This window comes from Alternaria ventricosa (assembly GCF_023758065.1).
Source record: "Alternaria ventricosa strain BMP 2768 chromosome Unknown scaffold_15, whole genome shotgun sequence".
In the NCBI taxonomy this organism is placed as follows: Eukaryota; Fungi; Ascomycota; class Dothideomycetes; order Pleosporales; family Pleosporaceae; genus Alternaria; species Alternaria ventricosa.
The window spans coordinates 329,087-353,484 of NW_026055695.1; the positions used below are offsets into that span (position 1 = coordinate 329,087).

Below are 24,398 nucleotides of genomic sequence, written 5' to 3' on the forward strand. Positions count from 1 at the left end.
AGCGACGCGGTATCAATGTCGCTACATCTGCGTGCATTTTACTCACGACCTCATCATACCATTCCGCAATGGCTTCCAATCGCGCTCGAGCGCCCGACCAGGCCTCTCCAGTCCACCGTCTGGCGATCAAGCCTCTCTTCGACAGCCTCCCACCTCGCGACAAGCTCTACGCTCACTATCTCTCGCAAGCAGCCTGGAAAGGAGCACGCATCATCCTGCGCCAGACCTCTTTAGAATCCGAAGCCATCTTCAACTTCATCATAGAGGCCTATCGTGCATGCGAGGGCGAGTGGAGCCAGTTCGAGGAAGTATGCGCGGTAACCGGCGATGAAGTCAAGGCCTTTTTGAGCTATGCTGGGCTATTCCTGTACAATCTCGGGAACTTCTATGTAAGTGTCAGCAGTTGTGAGAGAAGACAAGGTTATGTGCTGACTACGTAGGGTGAGGGAGGTCAGAAGTTTGTGCCTGATCTTCGCAAAGAGTCTCTGGAGAAGATCGTGGGATGCGTGGGTATGACAGGATCTGCTGCTGAGAACTTAGTTGAGGGTATGACTGCAGTAACTCCGCAGAACACAGGATATCCAAGCGATACTGCTGTGTCGAGCTACTACCTGGGCGACCGCATTACGCGCACAGAGATCAAGGAAGTCCAGCTATATATGCAGGAAGAAGGTGTTGAGCCAGAGAATACGCGAGTGCGAAAGACAATTCATAAGGGGAACGCCGTCTTTGACATTCTCCAGACCTCGACTCAGACTGGCAACAGCAAGCTTACTACAGCTGCACAACTTGGTGGCCCGAGATTTAGACGCATGAAAGGGGATCATCAGGACGAGATCTCTACTATCTCCGCACAGTAGGTCTATCTCTACCCTGCTATCTTCCAACCATCGATGACAGCATCAAGATCTGCTAGCCTGGCAATAAGACTAACGAAATTTCACAGCCTCCAGAGGGCCAGTATGTACGCACAGAATCAAAATCAGAAGGCCGTACTCGATTGCCACATGTACAGCTTCAACACGGGAGATCTCCGAGAATATCGACGAGGCCAGGAGATCTGGGTCAAAGACAAATCCCCATCAATCGAACACATTCTCGGCTTCGTTGAAACCTATCGCGATCCTCATGGCGTACGGGCGGAATGGGAGGGCGTGGTGTGTATCGCGGATCCAGAAGAAACAAAGAAGATGGAAGTCTTCGTGGCTAGTGCAGCGAAGTTCTGTACCTTGTTGCCTTGGGCGACGGCGGAGAACGAGGGCAAGGGTTTATTCGAGAAGGACGTGGTTGTCATACCCCAATTTGCTATTGTGCATGGTGAGTGCCTGCGCTCTCCATACATGAACGCATGCTAACGCTGATGATGCAGCTCTGACAATGTGCTGCCCGTATGTTTGGGAAGCATCAAACCTGCCCAACGTAAGTCCTCCTAACTGTCGTCCACACCTCAATGTTCTAGTCACTAACCTTCAATTGCTCAGTACAACGACATCCGCGAAACACACGGCTCAAAGAACATGATCATTGCTAACCGAATGAGCGTGAATTGCAACTCCTCCGGCGCATCCCTCTACCTCCAACCCCAAGACCGCGAACTCTACCGCCAAAACCTCCATACCATCCGCTTCGTCGCAACAGTTATCCACGAACTCCTCGGCCACGGCACCGGAAAACTCCTGAGCGAAACAGCCCCCGGTATCTTCAACTTTGACGCCACTAACCCGCCGATCGACCCTTTGACGGGCCAAACGGTGGCCTCCTGCTACCACCCCAACGAAACATATTGGAGCGTATTCGAAGACATTGCCAATTCAGTTGAAGAGTGTAGGGCTATACTCATGTCAGCGTACCTGATCGACAAAATAGAGATACTCGCAATCTTCGGGTACGACGAGATTAGTGCGCTAACGGCTGACGACATGGTCTATCTTTCCTATTTACACCTCGGTGTCGAAGTTCTACGATCCCTAGAACACTATAACCCCGATGACAAGAAGTGGACCCAAGCGCATAGCCAAGGTTACTTCGCCATCTTCAAACATCTCCTCATCGAAGGCAACGGAATTCTCACCGTCCACCACGACCCTAACACATCCGAGCTGCACGTCACCGTCGACAGTACCAAGATCCTAACCGACGGCAAACCCGCGCTGGGTCGTTTGATGTGTGCCCTGCATATCTGGCGGTGCACAGCGAATGTCGAGGCGTGCCGACCGTTTTATGAAAACTTGGCCAGTGTAGAGGGTGTGTACGAGACGTGGAGAAGTGTTGTGGCGACGAAGCCGGAGCAGAGGCCGAAGTTCGTGCAGGGAAATACGTTGCTGAAGAAGAATGGGGAGGTAGAATATAGGGAGTACGAGGAGAGTGATGAGGGCATCATAAGGTCTTGGGCTGAGAGGGGGCCTCTATGAGGTTGGTTGTAGGGGGGTGTTTGGGGTAGGCGGATAGGCGATTCTGGTATTGGCTGAACGGTTGATGTTGCTGTATCTGGCTCCAATGTCGCTTGTGGCTTGTGATGCCCCATACATTGATATTCAGAAGGTCAATGGACAGTAGCGGTGTTCACGATTGTGGAAGCGTATCAAGACAGCTGTGCAGAGTCCATGTATTGAAAGCTAGTCCGTACCACACTCTCCAAGCTTATTGCGATAGACGCCATCATGCCTCTACTTCCGTCTACTTGATCCGTGAGACTTCAAGTACATAGTCACCTCCCATTTATCGATCCTGCACATAGGCTTCATTCCGTACTTCTCCCTTTGATGCGCCATACGCTTGGTAGGAGGATCACGTAACTTTTCTTTTGATGTCTTTTCTGTCGACGCGATTTCTTTCGCCGCAGTAGTAGCCTCATCCTCAATAGTCTTGATATCAGGTATCTTTTCGCACAAGATGCCAGCCGGGCCACCGTACTTCTCTGTTTTGTCGAGAATGATGGAGCGTAGTGGCAAGCCCTCTCTAGGGATGCCGTGTGCCAGTACTAGTGTGTTCCCGTTCACCTTGCGTATCGCCTCGCAGGTATCTAGGAAGCTGATTTTCTGTTCCTGTTTATCTGCGAGCTCTTGTATCAACTCCCGGTATTGGCACTCGTCCTTTGTGTCGTGAAATATCAGTTGAATACTTTTGAGTTGGAAGTTAACTTTCAGCATGCGAGTTATGTCGAAAGCGAGGAACACGCGATACCTGTTCAGCCCGGGATCCGTACGAGGCAGGTTGTCTGGTGATTCCTCATCGCTTTCGATGTGGATAGGTCCTAGTCCGAAGCAGATGACATTTTCGATTGTCTTGTATCGTTGATTGTGGCTCCACGCCTTGAACAAATATATGTTGAAATCCTTACGGACATTACTCTTCTCCCACATATCGCGCGAATTTGGATTTAACAAGCTTATCGCGGTCGTTTGGATCGTGTCAGGGGACCGACCAGAGTCGATAGGTATGTACATGTTGATGCCGAAGCGTAGCCATTCCCCATAAGGCTCCAAGTCCTCTGGAATATCGAATTCGCCATCTGCCGTGAGACATCGAGAGGGGAATTCGAGATGCGAGAAGAAGCGAACTCTCTCTCGCCACTGACTTGGGCTATGCAACCAAGCGGGTTAGCCAACGTACAATCTTTCTTGCTACGGTTATTGTCACGATGTCTGATGCACTTACCTTAACTTGTATTTGTAAAGAGGATTCGTTACCGAATAAGTTTGACCGTCAACCGACATCATCCTACATTTAGGTGCATTCTGCGTCAGCAAGTCGATTAGCTGCACGTTGAAATCGATGGCTCTCTCCGGGTAGAGAGGTCGATCTTCGAGGTAGTCGTCGTCTGTCTCTTCGGCCCGTGCCTTCCCGACCTGTGTCTCCGGCATGCCTGTCGCAGATGCGATGAGGCGCTTGCGATAGTTGTCGGAAATTTTGTAGCTGCAAACCGAACTGCTCTGTATCAGTCCGCAGGCGACCGTCAACAGCAAGTAGAATTTATACTTCGCCATGACTGTTCACTCCGCGCTTTCAGACTCCCATCTTGTTAGACAGTCAGTACGCCTGAGTCAATACATTTGGCTGCAGCACGGTCGTGAACTGCGCTTCGTGCGACATCGGGAGGTATGGTATCCGCGCTCATCGAGTATGACTCAGTATAGATTGTCAGTCCTCGAGAGAAAGATTTGTATTGACGTTCATTTCTTCCACCTCCTCCAAGCATCTACGAATCCAACCTCTTCCGCTGCCTCATCACGCCCTCCCAAGCCAGCTCCTTCACCCAATCCTCCAAGATCGACAAGCGGCACCATACTAGGCCGGCCATGCGCGCACATAAACGGAAAGACACATCCCGCTAGATTCTTCACCAAAGCCTTACAATCGTCGATGCTGAGCTCATCGTTGAACATGATAGCGGAGCGACATGCGCGCGAGTTGATGAGATCGACGAGGCCTGGTGGACAGGTGGCTAGACGTCTGACCCAATCTGCGGGGTCGTTCAATGAAGAACTAGATGGTGTGGGTAGAGGAGGGAGATGTGGATCTTCGGCATACTTCCAGACTGTCGAGCGGAGGAAGGAGATCAAGACTTTGGGGTCGGCCTTGCATCGTTCGGAGATACCGGTGGGTAGAGCTGTGACGGATAAAACATGTTTCTCCTTGTCGGCAGTGCTGGGGAAAGATCCAGACGCTGTTGTCTGGAGAATGTCAAAGAGAATGCCCCATGCTGCGAAGCGCGCAGCATGCGTTGTGAAATGTGTTCGTTCCTGCGGCGAGATTGCGAATTGTGTTGGCTTATCCAGAACGACGGAGGCTACCTGGGCCTGATGGCCGAGCTTTGACCGATACCCTTCTTCACCTTGAAGCGGACTGCAAAGCTGGCTTAGTAGTGACTCAACCTGCACGCGCTCATCTGCTGCATGCTGGTCGATTAGTACAAGAAGTCCCGCGCGCGCATCTTCCACCCGTGTTGAATCTTGCATCTTGACCAAGATAAACTTCTTGTCGACCTGCGCAATGACTTGGGCATTTTGCAACCCTTCTCTCGACAATCTGCTGGAGCCACCCGTGGAAGTCTGGTTGAAAGCTTTGTCGATATCGATGCGAGAACAGCCATGTCTGGAATGATGGTGTCCGTGGTCAGCCTCATCTGCGTGCAATACAGCTTGTTGTATACGCCTCTCGCTCGTCTTGAAGACTGGGTTCTCCCACGTGTCTAGGACATCATCAAGCCAGGGTGTCTTGCCGGCCACAGCCGTCGCAGCCCGTGTCGGTAATCGCATTGACCTATTCGATGTGTTCTGGGATATCGAATTCGAGAGTATAGCTGAGTCGGTGCTTGGTCGCGTGCGAGCGTCAGGGACCACGCAGCCCGTTCTAGCGTTTAGTAGATGTGTCTTCTTAGTCGTCGGATCCGTCCACAACATGGTATCGTCGTTCTCCTTGTCATCGGTTTCCAGGCTCTGTGCAGGCGGCGCTACATCGTTGCGCTGTTCTTGTCCGCTCAGAGCACCTTGAGCTAGTGGCGCTACCTCGAAATGTGCGAAAGCCTCGGTGTTTGCGCCATTTGAAGTATCGAATGCGGCCTTGGATTTCGGCACGTTCAGAGTGCTGCTGAAGAACTCGGGCTTTCCACTCTTGATGCGTGACCACTCTGCAAAAGCGCCGGAGCGCGACCTGTCAACCAACTCGCGTGACGATATCTTTTCTGGACGTTTTCTCTTGAGAGACTGTGACGGAGTTGAGCTTTGCTTCGGTGTTGCCGAGCGCAGTCTTGTATCGTGTCCTCGGAAAGCCATGTTGGTTGTGGGGCTTTCCGTGAATGGCGTGTTGACAGCAGCGTCCTCAGCAGCGCTAGAAGCAGTACCAGGCCGTTCGCGCTTTTTACGAGGATGTCGGGGTCTAAAGTGATGGACCGACAACCATTGAGTTACCATTGCATCCAGGACACCCATCACGTTCTGTAGGTTCGCTTCATCTCCGATGAACTGATCTTCGGAAACGCTTCTCCTGCGAGCCTCCTTCAACGAGATGCGAAGGTGGAACATAGGATATCTGTCGACGTCTTTGCGTGCTTTGAGCTGTCTGTTTGTATAGCCATCCTGCTTGAAGCGCTTATCTGTCTGCCGTCGAATTTTCTCTTGCTCATCGATGTCGGCATCTTCCTCGATAGTACCAAAGCTGGACAATGCGAAGAGGCGATTGACTGCATCGAACAGTTCATTGTGGCCGGCCTCCGCTGAAAGCGGTCGTATGCCCAGCGAGATGAACTGAACATGCTTGCTGGGTGCTGGAGTTAGTGATATAGCGCCCTTAATCGAAATGGCGGGTGTGGAAGCCGACGCTGGTACCCACGACGCCCACTCATCGACGGTGATGTAGTTGGCCTGGGTCAATACGTTGAGGAGTGATGAGAGCTGTGCCGATCGTGGCTTCGCAATTTCACTTTCTTTTCTCTTTGTGGCTGCTTCCACGCCGGATACGCTGAGACTGAGCACCACCCTGTTGTCACCGTCCCGTATTCGAATAGCGACCGGACGCTGCCAACTGAGCAAGAGACCCGTTACGTCCTTCTTCAACCCATCCCAGAGTCTGTCGTGTTCGGCTCTTTGCTCTGAAATTATCGACCGTTGCTTCACGCGCACGGGCATATTGCCGAACAAGTTCCGCACGGTGACGCGGGTGCCATGCCTGCCTGATATCTCGTGATGCGCCGACGCCGGAAGTTGCCTTTCCACGGCCTTGGATTGGTGGAACGTTATCACGTTATGTGAGCGGTGTTGGTAGTGGTGCGAGGAGATGGTCAGGAGTGACATAGCAGCGAGCGACGCGAGGAAGGTGCCATTGCGGCCGAGGAGAGATTCGGTCGCATGGTACTTGGACGTGCCTGTCGCCGTCAATTATCTATCTAGATGGCTTCCGGTGCGTACACATACAGTAGAGCTTGCCCAGGCCTCCTTCTTCGCGAAACTCGAGGGGAGATACGCCGAGACCGTCATCTTCGACCGAGCATCCGCCGCGCGCGAAGTCAATCGCGGCTTCTACCTTGGTCGCTTTCGCATCCAAAGAATTCTTCAGGAGCTCCAGCACAACTCCCGTAAGCGAGACAATTGCCGTCGACGACTTGATTTGGGCGATCACCTCGGCGGGCAGGGGCAGTATAGTTCGCGTGGGAGCATTGGGGATAGTATGTTTGGCGCCAATGGACGTGTTTCGGGTCATGACGTAGTGATAGGTCTGGCGGGCGCCCCCTCAGCCCTCGTTGTTTGATGACCCGTGTTCGATCATGTTAAGGGGTCGCGCCGTGATCAGTGTTGAGTTTGGGTGGGCGATAACATGGAGATCTACAGAACATACGCAATCGTGTGTCGTGAAGGGAACATGGCGGCTTAGCGCGGCGGGCGGCAGGTGCGCTGGGGAAAAGGGTCAGGGTCCAGCCGGAGATATGAGCAGGAGCGACCAGCAGCTCCTCGCTCTTTCCCCATCAGCGCAACCTCCCGGCCCCAACCGCGTAACCTAGACTGCCTCAATCGCCTCGGATTAGTGATAGCAGCGATACGACTTGCTGTCTCGCCATTCGATAATCGCGCCCGACCGCCTGCGCTGGCTTTCACGACGCACACCGCGCTACCGACAGCCGCGTCCCCATTACTCCAGTAGATTCGACGTGGGATCGTCAGACTAAACGTGGCATCCCGCGCCTAACTAGCCCAACGACCTCCTTCACTCACCACCGGCACTCTATATTTGGCAGCCGGCATAATGGCTACGGCCGAAGCTGCGTCGAGACCCCATGGTACGATGAACTAGTCTTGCACAGCCATTGTCTCAGACAACTACCCAAATTATATCCTCCCTACGCCACGCCCACTCTCCCCTCACCAAATCATGCTCACCATGCTAACGCGATACAAAGACCGACATGCGCGCAAGCGACCCTTTGCGGGTTGGATGAAGCGCCTGGCCAACCTCAAGCCCTCATCCTCCGACGCCCCAGGCAAGAAAGGCAACACCGTCAAGAAAGGCGCCCCAAAGAACAACCCCTATCCTGAGTCTGGCTACATCAACACCAACGTACCGCCCGCCGACAACTCTTCCGTCACGACCCCGGTCACATTACGATCGCACGACAGCTATGCGTCCATGGAGGAGCCCGCGGCTGGACAGCGACAGGCGATTGAGAAGAGCAACAAGTCGACAGCCCCCACGGTAGCCACAGTCCCCGAAACAGTACACTCGTCTAGGTCAAAGGCAGAGACAGGCGGCAGCAACTTTGTCAACGGCGGCAGCACTTTCTCGTCCCCGCATGGCTCAGAGCACTCCCTCACCACCACCCTGACCACCATACAATCGACCGCGCCCTCAAATATCCTCAACCTCGGCCAGGCGCAACCCCAGAACAATGCGACAACCACAAGTACCACGCCCGTGCACTTCTCGCACCAGTTCCCCACCTCCCCGCCGCCGTCAGCTATACCGCCGCATCTGGCGCCCCAGCAGCCGCAGCAGCAGCAGCCCAACTCATATCAGGGCGCCACCGCGAACAACATCCTCACCGACAACGCGTCCATCCTCACACTCGCCTCCTCGTCGAAGCGCCGCCGCCGCAACTCCGTAGATACCAATGCCTCGATGCGCGCACTAGCCCCGTCGTCGCATTACGGCGGCAGTCGCGAATCGCTGCCCCTCAGCGTACTATCAGCGAACCCCGACGCCATATACTCGCCCTCCAGCAGGCCAAGCAACGTCAGCGCCTTCGTAAACGCCGAGCGCGCGAGCGTCTACTCAGCATCTGGTGTCACAGCCCCAGTGCTGCCCAGTGAGCGCAACAGCTACTACGCGACCAAGCAAGCCGACGGACTCAGCGTGCGCAGCGGACTCCTTGGCCACGGCCGCACTGATAGTATCAGCAGCATGCGCGCCACGCCCACCAGCCCGCTCGCCAGCCCCCGCGAAAACCCAATGGGTCCCGCCCGCATCAGCCGGAAGAGCTCAGAGTGGAAAGATGCGAGGGAAGCAAGCGACGAGGACGAGGCGCCAGCGAGCCCGATCGTCGAAGAGCACGAGGATAAGCCGACACCGAACGCTCAGACCTGAGTCAGTCCCAATGAAGCAGGCGCACGAGTACAAAGTTACAATGACCGAGATACCAACATTGGCGTTGACGGGGTTAGGATTGGCGGGTGGGCTGTGTCACGATATTCGGATTAATAGGGCAGTAAGGAATACGGTTACTGGTACTGGTGATTCTTGGATGATGCGGGGATGGCGTTAGTCTGGGGTTAGGCTAAATGGGTGGGTGGGTTTGTGGTATTTTGGCTTCTTCATCTTATACCCTAGTATCGAATGGAGCTTTTTTTTTTCTTTGCGAAGTGATGCACGATGATGTGTTTGGATGTGTTGATTCGGGAAGGTGCGACCAGGCTATGTGCGGTGAGATGTGAGGTCAGTTCATCTGATCGCTCCTGCTACATTGAGGCCAAACAGCACATCACATCCCGTCCTTTTCTGTTTCCACCCCGATCGCCCTAGGGCTATCTTTGCGGGTCCTGTTTCCAACTGCGACAATCCCTCTGCTTCTCTTCGCGCGCATCACTTCTGTTTCTTTTGTTTGCAAGCCTTTTTCTCCTCTTCGGAAGCATGAAGATGATAGTCGCACGCCTTCAGCTCTATGTCTGAGCACTTTTCTTCCTTTAGTTCACTGTACCTGGTCATGACAGCTAGAAGGAAGGCATGAGGCAATTGCGGCCATAGCAGCTTTTCCTCCTTGTCATCGTTCTCCGTATTCCATACAATGCATTGCAGTTCGACCGCCAGGTCGACAAGCGGGCTACTTGTCAGCAAATTGTCGTAGATCCAGATGACCATGTAGTACGACATGCTGCTGTGGTCGCCAGGTGCCACAACAAATCTGTTAACAAATGTGTTGTGTGCAAGACGATGGAACGCCGGTGTGAGAAATCGATCACCGAAGACAGAGGCCTTCAGGAGAAGCATTGCAGTAGAATAGTCGTCCCAAGCGGAGTCATCGAGATTGAGACCTGGTTCTACGATTTCGGAGAGTGACTCCCAGTGTGGCGGTATCTCCTCCGCGTAGAGCCAGTGGACGAAGAGGTTAAACACGTCGACTTCGACGTCTTCAAGTGTTACGCCCTCGTCCGACTCCTTCCAGCGGCCATTGAATGCGGCTCGAAAGTACTCGGAGTGGTGGCAGATGATGTCCTTGTGGATGTTGTAGCGCTTCTTCTCCGGACCGATGAAGATGGTGACGATCTCGCCTTGGGCCGCAGCTCTACCCATTGGGTCAGTGACTGCGATAGCTCCAGTTGCGATACGCAGATTACTTACCCATATACAGGTGCGACCGGAGGTACTTGCGATTTGTCTGCCATAGCGCTGTTGAATTTGTGTGACTATGGTGGTGTAGAGATAGAGGTAATGTGGGAGAAAGAGTAGGTGCAGACTACTCGTGCCTTGGTCGAACTTCGGAAGTGAAGCTGGGTGTAGCGAACACTAGTCCAGAAACAATCCTAGCGTATCTCAGTCTCTTTCATTGCCTCTCAAATTATGAAGTGCTTTGGAGAATACATCGTGTGGTGCGAAGCATCTTCGAGAGGGGATGAGGTAGCGTGTAGGACTTCGAGTAGGTTGTGGCGGTGTTGAGTGAGTTCATGGGCTGATTATATGGCCACATGGGTTTTTGGAAGCTTGTTACGAGGCTGTGAGGAAGCTTAATTACCTCCTGGGTTCGGTCAGGTGCTTCATTCCGTCGTGGCAGAGGTCGATATAGCCGTCTCGCACTGGTCGATTTCAGGGGATATACATCTCGTAAATACCTCTTGAACAAATGCTTTGGAGACAAATAGAGCTATTCAGATGTATAATCTGATACTAGTCGATGTTTGAGTGACATACATACCATATATACCCCCAAAACCTCTCCAGATAATCCAAAGTGTCGTCTGACACTGCCCCATATCAAGTGATATACACACGATACATGCCCCCCAAACCACCTTGTATGATGCTACAGTACTATCTAAACCTCCTCTCAACTTCTTCAACTTCCTTCCATCTGGTGAAAGATGGGATGAAAGACATAGTGGGCTGTGCGGTGAAGAGTCAAATGTGACTAACATGGCGAAGAGTCAACACCACGCGGCCACCACACAGTCACAACACTGTATGTGACTGTTATACGTATGAATCACTGGATGGATATGTCTGGTATAAGAGTGGAGGGGAGTGGCTTCTGGTTATCACCACGCACGCCTCTTCGTACGCTACCCCATTCGAAACGATATCAGACGAAATTCCATAGCAGCAACCCTTCAGCTCGCATCAAACCGATTTGATCTTACGTATCATGCCGACCGAATCGAAGATCGCTGTTGTCTCTAAGATACAACAAGAGATACAACGCAGCAGGGAACTGTTCGCTTCCAGTCTCAAGCAGTTTCACAACTTCGAGAAGACCAGCGACGCGATCAAAGCAGCCAAGAACATATTTGAGCTACATCAATCACCTATGAGCGAGTCGAGCGATATTCTTTTGGAAGAACTATGTGCACTGAACGACCATTTGGAGAATTGGAAAGCAAAACGCGTGCTCATCACAGAAGACGCAGTCCTCGAGAAGGAATGGAAGAACATCAAAGACATGGTGGAGTCACTTTGCAGCGATGTATGATAGGGCGACTAGATGCATTGCAGTGGTAAGTCCTGCGAGATCTGGTTGGTAGTCGCGAGCGCTGATCACGTGATCTCACAGTAGGGACTATCGACTCATCTGATTACAACCGTTTGGGATGGACATCCATCGAACCATTCCTTCACTTCTGCGCCAAACATTGGATAACCGATACCCACCCGTTCGAACGCATTATTCGAGTCTGGTATCGGGTTCAAGACCATCATGCAACAGCGCCGAAGAGAGAGATTCTTGAAGCGGACAATCAGAAGCCCGTACAAGTATTCGTCCCACGGCTCAGTTGGTCCCCATCTGGACTCAGCATCGTGGAGCATAACACTATACTGAGTATCCTCACCCTTATCAGGCCCAAGCCGGATGAACCCGATTCTGAAATCTTCGTATCGCAGCCTACGCAGCGGTCCGTTGGCTACAATCTCTCCGCTAATGACTTGTCCCCAGTCATCCCACGCATACTGTACATCAACACTCAATATGGTGGTCTCGCACGTATACTCATCGGTCCAGATACGATCTTCCCAAACGACTGTACCATTGATGGAAGCCCATGACCAAGTCGGAGCGCGATAGGGTTTTGGACGCGGAGCTATCTCTTTCTCACTGATCTTCCACAAGAGTGTTTCCGGTAGATGGCTGTCCCAAAGTCCGGCGATGTACCGGTTTAGATCCCCAGCAGTGGCTCAAGGTTGCATAACTATCTCGTAGGTTGTGTTGTGCCGTAATAATCAACCTCGGGCTGGAGGTGTCCGGCATTACCTCTAAAAGCCTTGTCGGATACCACGTAGTATCTCCACTATCGCGACAGCCTTTGTGAAAGTCGACGCAATGCTTGAACCACTGCCTTGCCAACTTCAGAATCTTTGGAGAGCCCGAGTAAGAAGGGATGGTGCGAAATGGTTCTCTCAATATGTCTGTTGCAGTTAGCACGGATTCGCTGTTCACAGCAGATACGTACTCTGGGCGTATGGGATACAGTGGAAGACGTCGAGTGGCACCCTAGCCTGGTCATCCTCTTCTTGCCCCTCTCGATAGAATCTTAGTGTCGTGGTCTGCATCAAGTCACCCATTCCAGATTCGCTGGTGAGGGCGATGCAGAAAGTCGCCGGATGGATAAAATGACGCCTCACTGAGCGAAAAGTTGCTTTGACAGTGCGCCACAACTTAGTGCAAATGTAGCAGCCGGCTTTAGCTGCCCTCGTAAGATCTAAGAAACTCTCGTGGTGAGTTCTGTAAGACTCAAGCGGTATATGGGCGCCCGACGAGATCCGATGAAGAATGGGTTGCATGGCCCTACACACATCGCAAAGATGCATGATTGCGAGTCAGATTCGCGACCCAAAACTCTTAACAATCCGAAGAAGAAAGGTCTCGTTTGACAGTATCGTAGATGATAGAAAAGAGGGAGGATGTCGAAGCAAATGACGTACTTCGCGATGGCGGGGCTGTGAAGTCATGCGCGAATGTGGCACAGTAGCACAACATCGGACCTTCTCGCAAAATTATATTGCAGCAGACTCGCCCAGCACCAATCACATGGTATCCCATCTGGTCCTCGCTGCTTGTGTATTCGCGTAGTAGGAATGGTTCCACGTCCCCACTGCCATGCAGATGGACATGGAGGTAGCGTGACCAGATGCGGCGGACAAGGTGTGATGATCTTGGTGGAAGGTAGCGTTTGTTCCCTGAAAAATGGCGGTTACAACGGCATCTAATCGACTGGCAGGATAAGCTCGTGTGGTGGAGTGACCTTTTCCCGTGCGCGTATCTAAAAGAATATAAGTTCGAGGAGGATAGCTCCTGGCTCCACTCACTTCCGTGCCGGCTGGCCAAGCAAACATTGCATTGCTGATACCTGTGTAAACCGGAGGCGTATAAAACAACATGTGTTAAACGGTAATAGTCCTACGTCGCTAGCGACTAAGAGAAGTCACATGGCCGGCCGAGCGTTGCGATTTGAAGCGTCAGATCAAGCTGCTTGCTTGTCGAAAGCTTCACTACCTCTATAACCCCGTCCATATCGGCGAAAGAAGCGGCTCGCTGCGATGTGTCGCGATACATTCTCATGTAACAGAGCTAGGCCAATCGCAGCGGCAACACGCCCAGTCGGTCGTTCGTGAACGGACGAAATCGAACTTTGTTAAGCACTTGACATGTTCGTTCCTGCATACGCGGCTGAGATCGAACTATCTGTACAGTAGGAATGAGCTAAGGAGATGACTTTGTGCGAAGAAGCTTTTGGCCAGTGAATAAGGTATTGCCGACGCGGCGTGGCAGAAGAGAGTAGAACGACAATCGGCGACTGCCCAGGTGTCCGCAATTGCGGAGCTTGATCTGTTGCTGACTGATTCAAGTGTCCCATTCACTGCGCATATGGCATGTCTCGCGACGCGATTCGACGTGCGGGAGATGAGATTGAAAGGATAGGAAGAGGAGGCTGATGGTGTCCGCGTTCTGGCCTGCAAACCGCGCGGCGATACGCGCCCGGGTGCCTCCAGGGCTGGGCATCCAGGGGCTGTAGCGCTAAGATCAGCGCGGATTAGCGCCCTTGGCAACCCATCCATGGATCTTTCCGCTCTGGCTGCGTGCGTCACCTCGACTACCTCCAGGGCTCAAAGTTCGTTTTCCAGAACCGACACGGCATCGAGTCCGCTTCAACGCACACGTGTCTTTGCTCGACAGAGACTTCCGTCCTCACAACATCATCACTGACCATTGAAATTATCGCCTTCAGCCAAGTTTGGGTTGGCTGGCATGACGCCTAGCTCATTGATGTCGCACATCAACCACGGCACGAACATGTCGCTTCTGTGGTATGGAATGCAACTCCCGACCCCGCGTTGTGCTGGTAGATCGGAAAACGCTGCCCGTACCTGCGTATGTACCCCGCGACAGCATCGTTCTAGCGTTCGCTACCCCGCCACGCTATCGGAGAACATGTGGAAGAGAGGCGTGACTGCTGGATGGTTTCATGTCGAATCATATGTGTGAATTCTTCAAAAGGCGCTGGCGATGCTTCTCCGGGCGACATGTTAGTTTCCTACGCCGTAAGAGTACTTTACGATCCTTTGGAGCGATGGATACTCAACGAATATATCTATTGTCGGCATCGCAGCGTCCCTTTCTAGTTGATCCAGTGTACTCGTATTCTGCAGTTCCCGCATGATGTCTACGCAAGACTCTAGTCTGCATCTCTCCTCATACTTCACGATACCTAATATCCTCCTAGTACTCGTGGCATATGCTACCGTGAGATGCGTCTACCAGATCATCTACTATCGATACTTCCACCCACTACGACACTTCCCGGGTCCCTTCTGGGCCAGCGTAACACGGCTATGGATCGCCTATCACAACATCAAAGCTGATGAATGCGAGGTCGAACTCGCCCTACACCGCAAATATGGCCCCGTCCTCCGCGTCACCCCTACCCTACTCTTGGTATCCGATGCAACCAAGCTCCCTGAAGTTTACAATCGTCAATCGAACAAATCGAATCATTATATCACCGGCAGCTTCGGCAAGACCGAGAGTTTGTTCAATATGCGGGAACACAAGCACCACGCGCACTTTCGCAAGATCGCTGCTGGCCCATATAGTTTCAGCAACGTCAGAAAGATGGAAGGGCTAGTGGATGATCGCATCCAGCAGTGGACTGACAAGCTGGAGGAAGTCTTCGGCGATGGCAGAAGATTTGACTTTGCGCCCTGGGTACGCTTCACACTATCGTTACGCTGGCGATCAGGGGCACTGACACTTTATGTAGGCAGTATATATGGCATATGACATCATATCGGAGATTGGCTTTGGCGCACCCATCGGATTCATCGAGAGCGGCTCCGATATCGACGGCTTGATCAAAGGCTTCCACGATGGTCTACTCCCTTTTGGTCTAATGGCTCGGCTCTGGCCGTTTACACAATGGGCGAAAGGCACATGGTTCGGCGAGAAATATCTTGTGGCGAAGCCAGAGGACGACTCTGGTATTGGCACGCTGATGCGCTTCCGTGATAACCTCATTGCCAAGCGAATCCAAGATATTGAAGCTGGTAAAGTCGACAGAGTCGATCTGCTACAGACTTTCCTGGATGCAAGGACAGAAGACGGCGCACCGCTGGAGTTGAACTACATCAAAGCTGAAATCCTTCTCGTATTGCTCGCTGGCGCTGATACGACGGGCACTGCATTCCAAGCGATGATTGCGTACATTACCTCTGATGCTCAAGTAAACGCGAAGTTGATGGAAGAGATAGATCGCGTTACTCGCGAGGGCAAGTTGAGCCCCATGCCACAATATGACGAAGTGTTGGAGCATTGTCCATACTACGTTGCTTGCGTCAAAGAAAGCATGCGGTAGGTCATAACCATCTTCTCCACTGTTACTCCCATGTACTGACGAATGCAGTCTCTGTCCCTCCGCTCCCAACATCTTCCCTCGTGTTGTGGGTTCGTCAGGGATGCACCTGCATGGCCGCTACGCGCCGCCCGGTACCGAAATAACCTGCAACCCCTGGCTCGTGCACCGTGATGAGAAGATCTATGGCCAAGATGCCTGTGATTTCCGTCCAGGAAGGTGGCTCGAAAGCGAAGACAAAGCAAAGGAGTACAATAAGTACAACATGGGCTTCGGATATGGTGCAAGAGTCTGCCTTGGAAAAGACATCGCGCTCATGGAGTTGTACAAGGCCCCGTTGCAGTTCTTCAGGACGTTCAAGATTGAGATCGACGAAAGCCGCAAAGGCAATTTTGTAGTCAAAGGTGGTGTAGGATTCTGGGAGGACATGTGGATCGGTATTAAGCGGCGGAAGACGGCGTCGTGATACAATAGATCGAGATGGCCGTTAAGTGTATGCTAGTCAGTACTCAGCGCTGGAGTCCTCAAATCTAAATGATGAATCGGACAATGGTGCGTGTTGACGCAATGACGAGCTGATGATCTAGACCATCCCGTCCCGACCTCGTCACGTGCTGAAGCGACGATCTACCGCTAGCGGGATCTTGGCGAAACAACTCGAAACGACCGCAATTACGCTACCCATTCTACGGTCCGCGCCTCAGCAACCCAACCACTCGCAGCTCTCACCTGGCCTTGGGACAGGCACATCGGTCCCCGCACTGGGGTGCACTGCAAATGTTTCCGAGATGATCCTCGATTGGCGCCGTCTTCTTGGTCCAGGCCTCAGGCCCCAGCGGAAATGGCTTGTTTCATTGCCCGCCTGTTTATATAGGGGAGCAACTCCAACATGACGACGACCTACTACCGCTTTCACGATCATTCGCATCGATTACATTCTTTTTACCGTCTCTCAGACACACTGACCTGGTTCGCTGGTCGTTCGCTCTTTATTTCGTTCCTCGCTTTGTTTGATCATCTGCTAGCATCATGATGCACTCTGCTTTCTTTTTTTCCCTGCTTGCCGGTACGGCCTTTGCTCAGTATGGCGATAACAGCTACGACGCCCCTGCTGGAGGCTCGAAGCCTGCTCCTTCCGTTACAACTCCTGCTGGGTACGGCACGCCCGTTCCAAACCCGATTGCGTCCCTGGTGCCCATAGTACCCATCGTCTCTGTTATTACATCCGCCCTCGGAGCTATACCCTCAGGATTCCTTCCCGACGATGATCTGCCGAACCCTTTCAAGTCCATCTACATCCCGGCGTCCCAGCTTTTCAACCCTGCTATTGCACCTGCTTTCACAGAGACTGCCGCGGTCCCTCTTCTGTCCCTCTTGCCGGTGTACTCTACCACATCCAGCTCGTCTATTGTCGAGCCTACCGGATCTGCTGAATACCCGGTAGCTCCTCCTACCGTCAAGCCATCCAAGCCTGCAACCTCCACGACTTGCACCGAGAGCAAGGCCCAGAGCACCCGCGTGCCCCTTGACGCTACCCGTTCATCGGCTGCCCCTCAGAAGCCTACCGGCGCGAGCTCGGCAGCTACCTCTACCATTGCGACACCCAAACCCGCAACTTCCACATCATGCACCAAAAGCAAGGCTCAAAGCACCCGCGTGCCCCTTGACGCCACTGCTTCGTCGCCTCTTCCTCAGCGCCCTACCGGTACAGGCTCAGCAGCAGCCTACCCCACCGGAACCGGCATGCGTCCCTCTGGCACCACACGCCCCTCTGGCACTCCCCGCCCAGACTACTTCCACAACGGTAGCCGTCCCCAAGGCGGCTTCGGCTGGGGTCGCCCCAGGCCTTCTGGCAAGTGGCCTCACGCCTACCCCAAGCCTACCCATGCTGCTCATCGCCCCACCAAGCCCTCTGCCGCTCAGGGCTACGGAGGTGTCAAGGCCAGCAGCACGCCTTGCACTTTGGAGACCAGGGTCAGGCCTAAGGCTACCCCCGCCCCTGCTCACTACTAGAGGGCACATACAACTTGAAGGTATCGCTTCCTGAATTATAATTATGTAAACGTAGTTCATGTATATACCTTATTATCCACAGACCTCCGAGTGGGGTAATACAGCACATGCAGTTGATCGGCGATACGCCTATTGCGGTTGTCATTGCACAGTTTCTTGTCTGACGTGCATTTCACTGATCTCGTTGTGCTTCAGTGCTTTCAGACTCATGCTATCCGCTTTCCTCAGTATACACATTCACCATCTCAATCGTTTGTTCAAAGTCTTAGCGAAGGCGAGGAGTGTTGCAGCATCAGGTGTCGGGCTACCCTGTTGGGCGCCTTGATATTGTACAAGCGATCTGGCGGACTGTCGTCCGCCCTTGGAGGTAGCATCTCACCGCCTTACTATGGAACGAGCATCCAGAAAGCCTGCGATGCTGTGCGAGCTATGACAATTCGGAAAGAGACCTTTGACTATTATGGCAACGTGCACTGCTCTGAATATACGCCCATAGGAGCCTGCGCGAAGTGCGACTTCCGCGGTTTGTTCGATCAAATCATGAAGAAGGTCGACGACGATCTGAAGTTCCAACTTGATCTCAGTCCGTCAAAACCCGTCAAACCCTCGGACTGAGGGTTCAGAGAAGATGTCTGTGATGTCAATGGCGAGACAGGGTAGCGATGGATGGCCATGTATTAGCGAACGAATGAAGGGTAGCCGAGGAAAGAAAGGTGCAGAATTGGCAGAGTCTTTCGACACCGTATCTCAGTTAGATCAGATTGTCAAATGACAGCATAACCTTCGAATCAAAAGGTGGTATCACACTAAGTAAACTGCATCTCATGATCAAGATGCAAACCTGTCATCGCGCAATACGTATACTGACGCCGTCTACTTTTACACTTCTTCAAACTTAGCTACATATGGTTGCCATCCACTCAATTCACTCGTACTGCAACTACGCAGAGGGACATGAAGCTACCTACTACTATGCGGTTTTCTGTGCCCACTTATTTATCTTAGGTGAGCCCGACTGCTCTATTAATCCTTCCCTCTTGTCTTCATCAGCGCGATCCAACTAGCGGGCTTGGCGAGCAAACGCGCTGTCTTTCACCACCTACCCATTACGCTCGATTCACACGCTGACTTGACTCTCTCAACTCGCCAGCCCAACATCGTCACGTCGACTTTACCCAGCGCACCTCTTCGTCACAATGGGCGAAAAGCCGAAGCTCGTAACAATCGACCCAAACGGCGACATGCTAATCAAGCTCAAATACCGGAGTACCTTGCAGTCAAAGTGGAAAAACGAGAGCGAATCCCTGGGAGATTGGATCGCTCAGGCAGAGGCCGCCAAAGCAAGTATTGAGAACGAGACTGCGCAGTCCAAGCAGATACCTACCCAACCTACCAAAGTCCACTACCTCGTGTCATCGCGACAGTTGCGCATCGTGTCACCTTACTTCGAAAAAATGTTTAAACGGAACTACGACGAGACAGTCCCAAATACCGAGGACGGTCTATATCACGTACGCGCGCAGCAGTGGAACCCGCATGCCCTTGCCATCATGCTCAATATTGCGCATCTCCAGTTCGTGGCTCTACCGAAGAAGATCAGCGTCAGGTTGTTTGTTGCGCTGTTTCTGGTCGCAGATTACTACCAGATGGAAGATGCGTTGAGGCTGTTTACGAAGGAGTGGCAGGATCAACTCCAGGAGCAGCTGATGCCTACAGTTTACTGCGAAGAGTTGATGCTGTGGATGTTTTTGGGTGTGAAGTTGAAGGAGTGGGAGGTGTTTGAGAGTATGGCGTCGATGGCGATGAGGGAGGCGTGTTGTCCGATACAGTTCTTGGATCTGCCTTTCCCACGCGGTGAAAAAGGTAAGCAAACCAACTGGTCCCTGAGCATCTGCTAACTCTTACAGGGGTGGGTCAGCTTGACAGCATGAGGTGTGCAGCTATCCAAGAGCTGCTGGCCGGCACTCACAAGCTCAACCAAGATCTATACGAAGGCAACGTAGGATGCGGCTATGGATGTTCGGCGACGATGTTAGGATTCCTACAAAAAAGCTTGTGGGACCACAAGCTGCTGAGTCGCATCGAGAAACATGACCAACATCCCTTCGAAGAACTTTCATTCGAAGTGCTCTATCAGAAGTTGAGCGGGATTAACCACTTCACTTATTCTCAGAGTCACGGTACCATGATGCGCGCCGGTTGTTGTGAAATTCACAACCATCTTCTTGCAATCTGCGAAAAGGCCGAAGCTCACTTGGAGTTGGACTTGGGACGTTTTCAACCTGAGCATGGTGGACGGCTTGATGGTTGATCAGAAAAATATATAAGTGGGATGAGAAGGGCACTTGTACGGAGAGCCCGGTCGGAGAATGAAGTGCACTGAGCTTCACTAAGTCTAAAACATGAGAAGCAGCGGCATGGAAAAGCTTAGGCCTTGCTGGCTATCCGGACGTCGTTTCATCCACTACCAAATACGCGAACGTTCGTGGACAAGAGAAGAAGAACGCGCGCAACATCTCATCCCCGTCTACGATCCTAATACCCCTCTCTACCTCTTCGTACCCAACGTCTTCACCCCAGTCTACCGGCCACCACAATCGTCTACCCAAATGATCCCCTAACAGGTGGTGCTACGGTCCATGCCGCTGTTTGTAAGAGCCTCGAACCTTTATACCATTTCTCTAGCTGTGGTTCCCACTTCCACAGATAGAACATTGGAGGAACCGGGGTGGACGCAGCTGTAAATGTAATGTCAGTACTCTGGGAAGATCAACGCAGTTTCTCCGATGCTGTCTCAGTCCATGCTCCCAGCCAGGAGCAGAGCTTTTAACTCACTACCATCTGGGACGGGCTTGGTTGAAACGGCCGGGCCTACGCCGTTCTGAGCGTGGTTTTGAGCGTTGTCTTGAGTACCATTCTAGGTGCCATTCTGGGTGCCATTCTGAGTGACATTCTGAGTGCCGTGCTCAGCGCCGTTCGACTTCCCCGCTTCAAGCTTAGTCTCCGCAATCCAAGCTTCGACATCGTTCAAAGCTTTGAGAGGGTCGCCGCGACAGCCTTGGAGGTAGTTTTGCACTTGCGCTGGGGAAACTATATTCCTGTTAGTACGAAATTTGGATCTAAAATGCCATAACCACTTACATGTATTAGTAGGCATCTTGTCGGCGAACTCAGTCGCCCACTCCTCGATCTGCGCCATGGTAAACTCGGCATCATGAGCGAGAGCTGAGCGACCAATCAAGCGCTTGAAGATGCTCTTGCCCGCACTGGGGTCCATGTTGCCAAAATAGACTTTCTTGTCGATGCGGCCGGGACGCGTCAAAGCCGCATCAAGCGTATTGGGAGCGTTGGAGGTCATGATCAAGAGTCTTCCTTCTTGAGAAGCGTTTCCGTCGATAGCATTCAGCAGGCCGCTTAGTGTAACTGTGTTCGATCTACGACCCACACCTGGATAATCACGAGCCCGAAGTTTTGGTAGCGGACCGATGCCACCTGGGATACCAGCGACGTCACCTGAAGTCTCATCCGCTTGCGCATGTGCTCCTGTTGGGGCAGCCGGCGGTGTTCGTTCGCGACCGATACCAGCAGAGTCGATGTCTTCCAAAACCACTACGCACTTGCGGGGAAGGCCTAAAAACAAGCGGTGAAGTGTTCCATCATTGATGCTACCGGTGGAAAGATTGATGTGGTAGATGTCGCAGCCAAGATGGCCCGCCAATGCAGCGCTGAATGAGCTCTTGCCGGTACCCGGGGGCCCATGGAAGAGATACCCGCGCCGATATGGGATACCACAGTCGGCAAAGAATGACCGAGACTCCTCGCTGTAGTAGTATTCCGCGTCTCTGACAATATCGAATTTGGTGGTCTCGTCCATGTCTATAGTGTCGAGCTTTCGAATGGCTTTGGAAACTGACTGCCAGCCGTTACCGTATGGATCTGTACGATCTCCCGCGAAGTATACCGTTGTGGTACCTGTGAGGTTGTTGAGTCGGAACTCGCGACAGAGACTGGTGAACTGCTTCAGTGGTTTGAGGCTCCATCCGAGCGTCATGATAGTGAGGGAGTTTTGAAGCTGGCCACTATCGTCGAGCAGATTACCGGTCATACCACTGTTGGTCCGATAGCCAGGGCCACCTCGACGTGAGAATAGATACGGTCGAAATCCGACCCAAAATAGTCGTGTACCGATTGGCGGGAGACATAGAACCTCATCGTCCGGTTTCTCGGATGCAAGTCTCGGGTTATGCGCCGCCATCATTCGGCGATGAAACTCGTCATTGGGATCCTGTGTGCCTCCTGTGACCAGCATGGCACTCCTCGTGTGGCTGTTGAGTATCACCTCCGAGCCCATCCACGCCAGAACCTCTCTAGCGACTGGATCGGTCTCTGGGATGGTGACTTGAACAGTAAAGGCCCATGTAAAGAAATCCTTCAGATGCTTGTATGCGGGACGAATAGCTTGGTAGAGACCGATGAGTGCGAGGAGCTTTTCAAGATCGCAGATGCCGCTTGGCCGGAGTCGATAAAGTAGACGCTGGACAACCTCTAAGATGGGGAACTGACCTGTCGCAGAGCGTTTGAGGTGATGCGGGATGAGTCCGGGTGTGTCCAGGCGCTCGGGCCATAGCTGGTCACTCATTCCTGGTGGAACCATGAGCTCGTATCGTGGGTCAGACATTGCGGCGGGCGGTTGAGGGCGATATTCCCATGTGAGTTTGCGTGGGCGAACTATGACCGCGGTTTCTAGACGCGTGAAGATGTTTTAGGAAGATGAAGGAAGTAATAATCTCCAAGTTTTGGAGATTGCCGTGTATGTGCTACGCGCCGTGGGTAGGCATTGTTAGACAACCGTGGGTGAGTTGAAATTATGATGGAGTGTCGAGAAAGAGTGAAAGCAATGCGATGATGCGCGGAAGAGGCACGTCGAACAAATAGTGGCGCGGTCATGGAAGCGACTGCCTGGACGTTGGAGGTCGAGGCTGAACGGGCTGAACGGCAAGTTTGCGCGAGACCGCATGAGGCAAGAGAGGCTGTGGCATGAGCGCGTTGGGCCTAAGCCTATTTGGGCCAGGTGGGCTGTTTACAGCCGTACGTCATAGCTAATTATACTAATAGAACTTCTACGCTTTTTGCACGAACGTCCTACACCTTTCTGTGAACTATTCAATTGCGAATTACTCAGGAATTCTCAATCCAACGAAACTTTCACATCTCGGTACCATCCAAAACATACAGCTTCGATTCACCATGCCTCCCAAAGCAAACACTTCCGACCTTCACGTGGCGAAGCTCTTCTCAGTCAAAGACTATGTATGCGTAGTGACTGGAGGTGGCTCTGGTATCGGCCTCATGGCTGCCCAGGCCCTTGCTGCGAACGGCGCAAAAGTACGTTCCTTCTTCTCACGAATGAACAATGCTAACATCAGATAGGTCTACATTACTGGTCGTCGACAAGAAGGTAAGCACGACTGCAGGCCCCTACAATCAGTCAGACGGAGAGACTGACCATATTAGCCCTCGAGACCGCAGCGAAGTCACACAGCCCCGACCAAGGTGGTCAAATCATCCCTCTCTCGCCATGTGACGTAACCAAGAAGGACGACTTGGAGCGCATGTACCAGGAGCTGGCGTCCAAGGAGAAGTACATCAACCTTCTCATTGCCGCCGCCGGCATCTCAGGCGAGAAGGGTATTCCCAATGCAGACAACGCGACCGACATGAAGAAGAAGCTCTTCGACAACGAGACATTCGAGGGCTGGGCCGAGACCTACAACACCGATGTTACCGCCGTTTACTTCACCACCGTCGTTCTCCTGCCGCTTCTCCAAGCTGGAACTGAGAGCCATGGTCACCTTTCTGCCTCTGTCATTGTCATCTCGTCCATGTCGGGAATCATGAAGGACGCGCAAGGGCACTTCAGCTACAACGCTGCCAAGGTGAGATGATAGTATCGATATATGACGGATGTATACTGACTGTATGCCAGGGCGGCACCGTCCATCTGAGCAAACTCATGTCGGCCGAGTTCCAGCAGCTTCGCATTCGCGTGAACAGCATTGCCCCTGGCTACTTCCCGTCTGAAATGACGGCAAAGGAGAGCGACGAGAACCAGAAGAGCGACCTGCCGGATGAGAAGATCCAGGAGAAGGGCCACGTCCCACATGGACGGGCGGGCAGCGACGCGGAGATGGCACAGGCCGTCATCTTCCTCACCAAGAACTCCTACGTCAACGGCCAAATTCTGACGGTGGATGGCGGTGTGCTCAACGTTGTGAGCTCTTAAAGTTTGGCGGCGAAGATGTGAGGGAAATGATGAAGTAGTCTGATGAGAAATCATACCAACTTTCA

At 52.7% G+C, this 24,398-nt stretch overlaps 11 protein-coding genes across 11 annotated transcripts; 7 read left to right on the top strand and 4 right to left on the bottom strand.

The window, feature by feature from the left end:
* Positions 1–68: 68 nt before the first annotated feature.
* On the top strand, positions 69–2,411 carry J4E93_008033 (uncharacterized protein; the record flags this gene model as incomplete). Its single annotated transcript, XM_049345936.1, has 5 exons — positions 69–389; positions 441–856; positions 947–1,317; positions 1,370–1,419; positions 1,482–2,411. The coding sequence occupies 5 exons, from the start codon at positions 69–71 to the stop codon at positions 2,409–2,411; spliced, it is 2,088 nt and encodes a 695-aa protein (XP_049196869.1).
* Positions 2,412–2,666: 255 nt separating this feature from the next.
* Positions 2,667–3,986, bottom strand: J4E93_008034 (uncharacterized protein; the record flags this gene model as incomplete). Its single annotated transcript, XM_049345937.1, has 2 exons — positions 2,667–3,511; positions 3,725–3,986. 2 exons carry the CDS (start codon positions 3,984–3,986, stop codon positions 2,667–2,669), a joined length of 1,107 nt encoding a protein of 368 aa, XP_049196870.1.
* A 186-nt stretch (positions 3,987–4,172) lies between these two features.
* J4E93_008035 (uncharacterized protein) lies at positions 4,173–7,197 on the bottom strand (the record flags this gene model as incomplete). Its single annotated transcript, XM_049345938.1, has 2 exons — positions 4,173–6,862; positions 6,912–7,197. The coding sequence occupies 2 exons, from the start codon at positions 7,195–7,197 to the stop codon at positions 4,173–4,175; spliced, it is 2,976 nt and encodes a 991-aa protein (XP_049196871.1).
* A 666-nt stretch (positions 7,198–7,863) lies between these two features.
* Positions 7,864–9,072, top strand: J4E93_008036 (uncharacterized protein; the record flags this gene model as incomplete). The annotated part of the gene is made up of 1 exon (XM_049345939.1): positions 7,864–9,072. One exon carries the CDS (start codon positions 7,864–7,866, stop codon positions 9,070–9,072), a length of 1,209 nt encoding a protein of 402 aa, XP_049196872.1.
* Positions 9,073–9,567: 495 nt separating this feature from the next.
* J4E93_008037 (uncharacterized protein) lies at positions 9,568–10,367 on the bottom strand (the record flags this gene model as incomplete). Its single annotated transcript, XM_049345940.1, has 2 exons — positions 9,568–10,267; positions 10,324–10,367. 2 exons carry the CDS (start codon positions 10,365–10,367, stop codon positions 9,568–9,570), a joined length of 744 nt encoding a protein of 247 aa, XP_049196873.1.
* Positions 10,368–11,341: 974 nt separating this feature from the next.
* Positions 11,342–11,677, top strand: J4E93_008038 (uncharacterized protein; the record flags this gene model as incomplete). Its single annotated transcript, XM_049345941.1, has 2 exons — positions 11,342–11,638; positions 11,669–11,677. The coding sequence occupies 2 exons, from the start codon at positions 11,342–11,344 to the stop codon at positions 11,675–11,677; spliced, it is 306 nt and encodes a 101-aa protein (XP_049196874.1).
* Positions 11,678–14,848: 3,171 nt separating this feature from the next.
* Positions 14,849–16,503, top strand: J4E93_008039 (uncharacterized protein; the record flags this gene model as incomplete). Its single annotated transcript, XM_049345942.1, has 3 exons — positions 14,849–15,394; positions 15,450–16,036; positions 16,089–16,503. The coding sequence occupies 3 exons, from the start codon at positions 14,849–14,851 to the stop codon at positions 16,501–16,503; spliced, it is 1,548 nt and encodes a 515-aa protein (XP_049196875.1).
* A 566-nt stretch (positions 16,504–17,069) lies between these two features.
* On the top strand, positions 17,070–18,050 carry J4E93_008040 (uncharacterized protein; the record flags this gene model as incomplete). The annotated part of the gene is made up of 1 exon (XM_049345943.1): positions 17,070–18,050. The coding sequence occupies one exon, from the start codon at positions 17,070–17,072 to the stop codon at positions 18,048–18,050; it is 981 nt and encodes a 326-aa protein (XP_049196876.1).
* A 1,196-nt stretch (positions 18,051–19,246) lies between these two features.
* On the top strand, positions 19,247–20,361 carry J4E93_008041 (uncharacterized protein; the record flags this gene model as incomplete). Its single annotated transcript, XM_049345944.1, has 2 exons — positions 19,247–19,913; positions 19,958–20,361. 2 exons carry the CDS (start codon positions 19,247–19,249, stop codon positions 20,359–20,361), a joined length of 1,071 nt encoding a protein of 356 aa, XP_049196877.1.
* Positions 20,362–20,967: 606 nt separating this feature from the next.
* Positions 20,968–22,728, bottom strand: J4E93_008042 (uncharacterized protein; the record flags this gene model as incomplete). Its single annotated transcript, XM_049345945.1, has 2 exons — positions 20,968–21,140; positions 21,192–22,728. 2 exons carry the CDS (start codon positions 22,726–22,728, stop codon positions 20,968–20,970), a joined length of 1,710 nt encoding a protein of 569 aa, XP_049196878.1.
* Positions 22,729–23,297: 569 nt separating this feature from the next.
* J4E93_008043 (uncharacterized protein) lies at positions 23,298–24,333 on the top strand (the record flags this gene model as incomplete). The annotated part of the gene is made up of 4 exons (XM_049345946.1): positions 23,298–23,435; positions 23,481–23,508; positions 23,565–23,986; positions 24,037–24,333. The coding sequence occupies 4 exons, from the start codon at positions 23,298–23,300 to the stop codon at positions 24,331–24,333; spliced, it is 885 nt and encodes a 294-aa protein (XP_049196879.1).
* Positions 24,334–24,398: the final 65 nt, after the last annotated feature.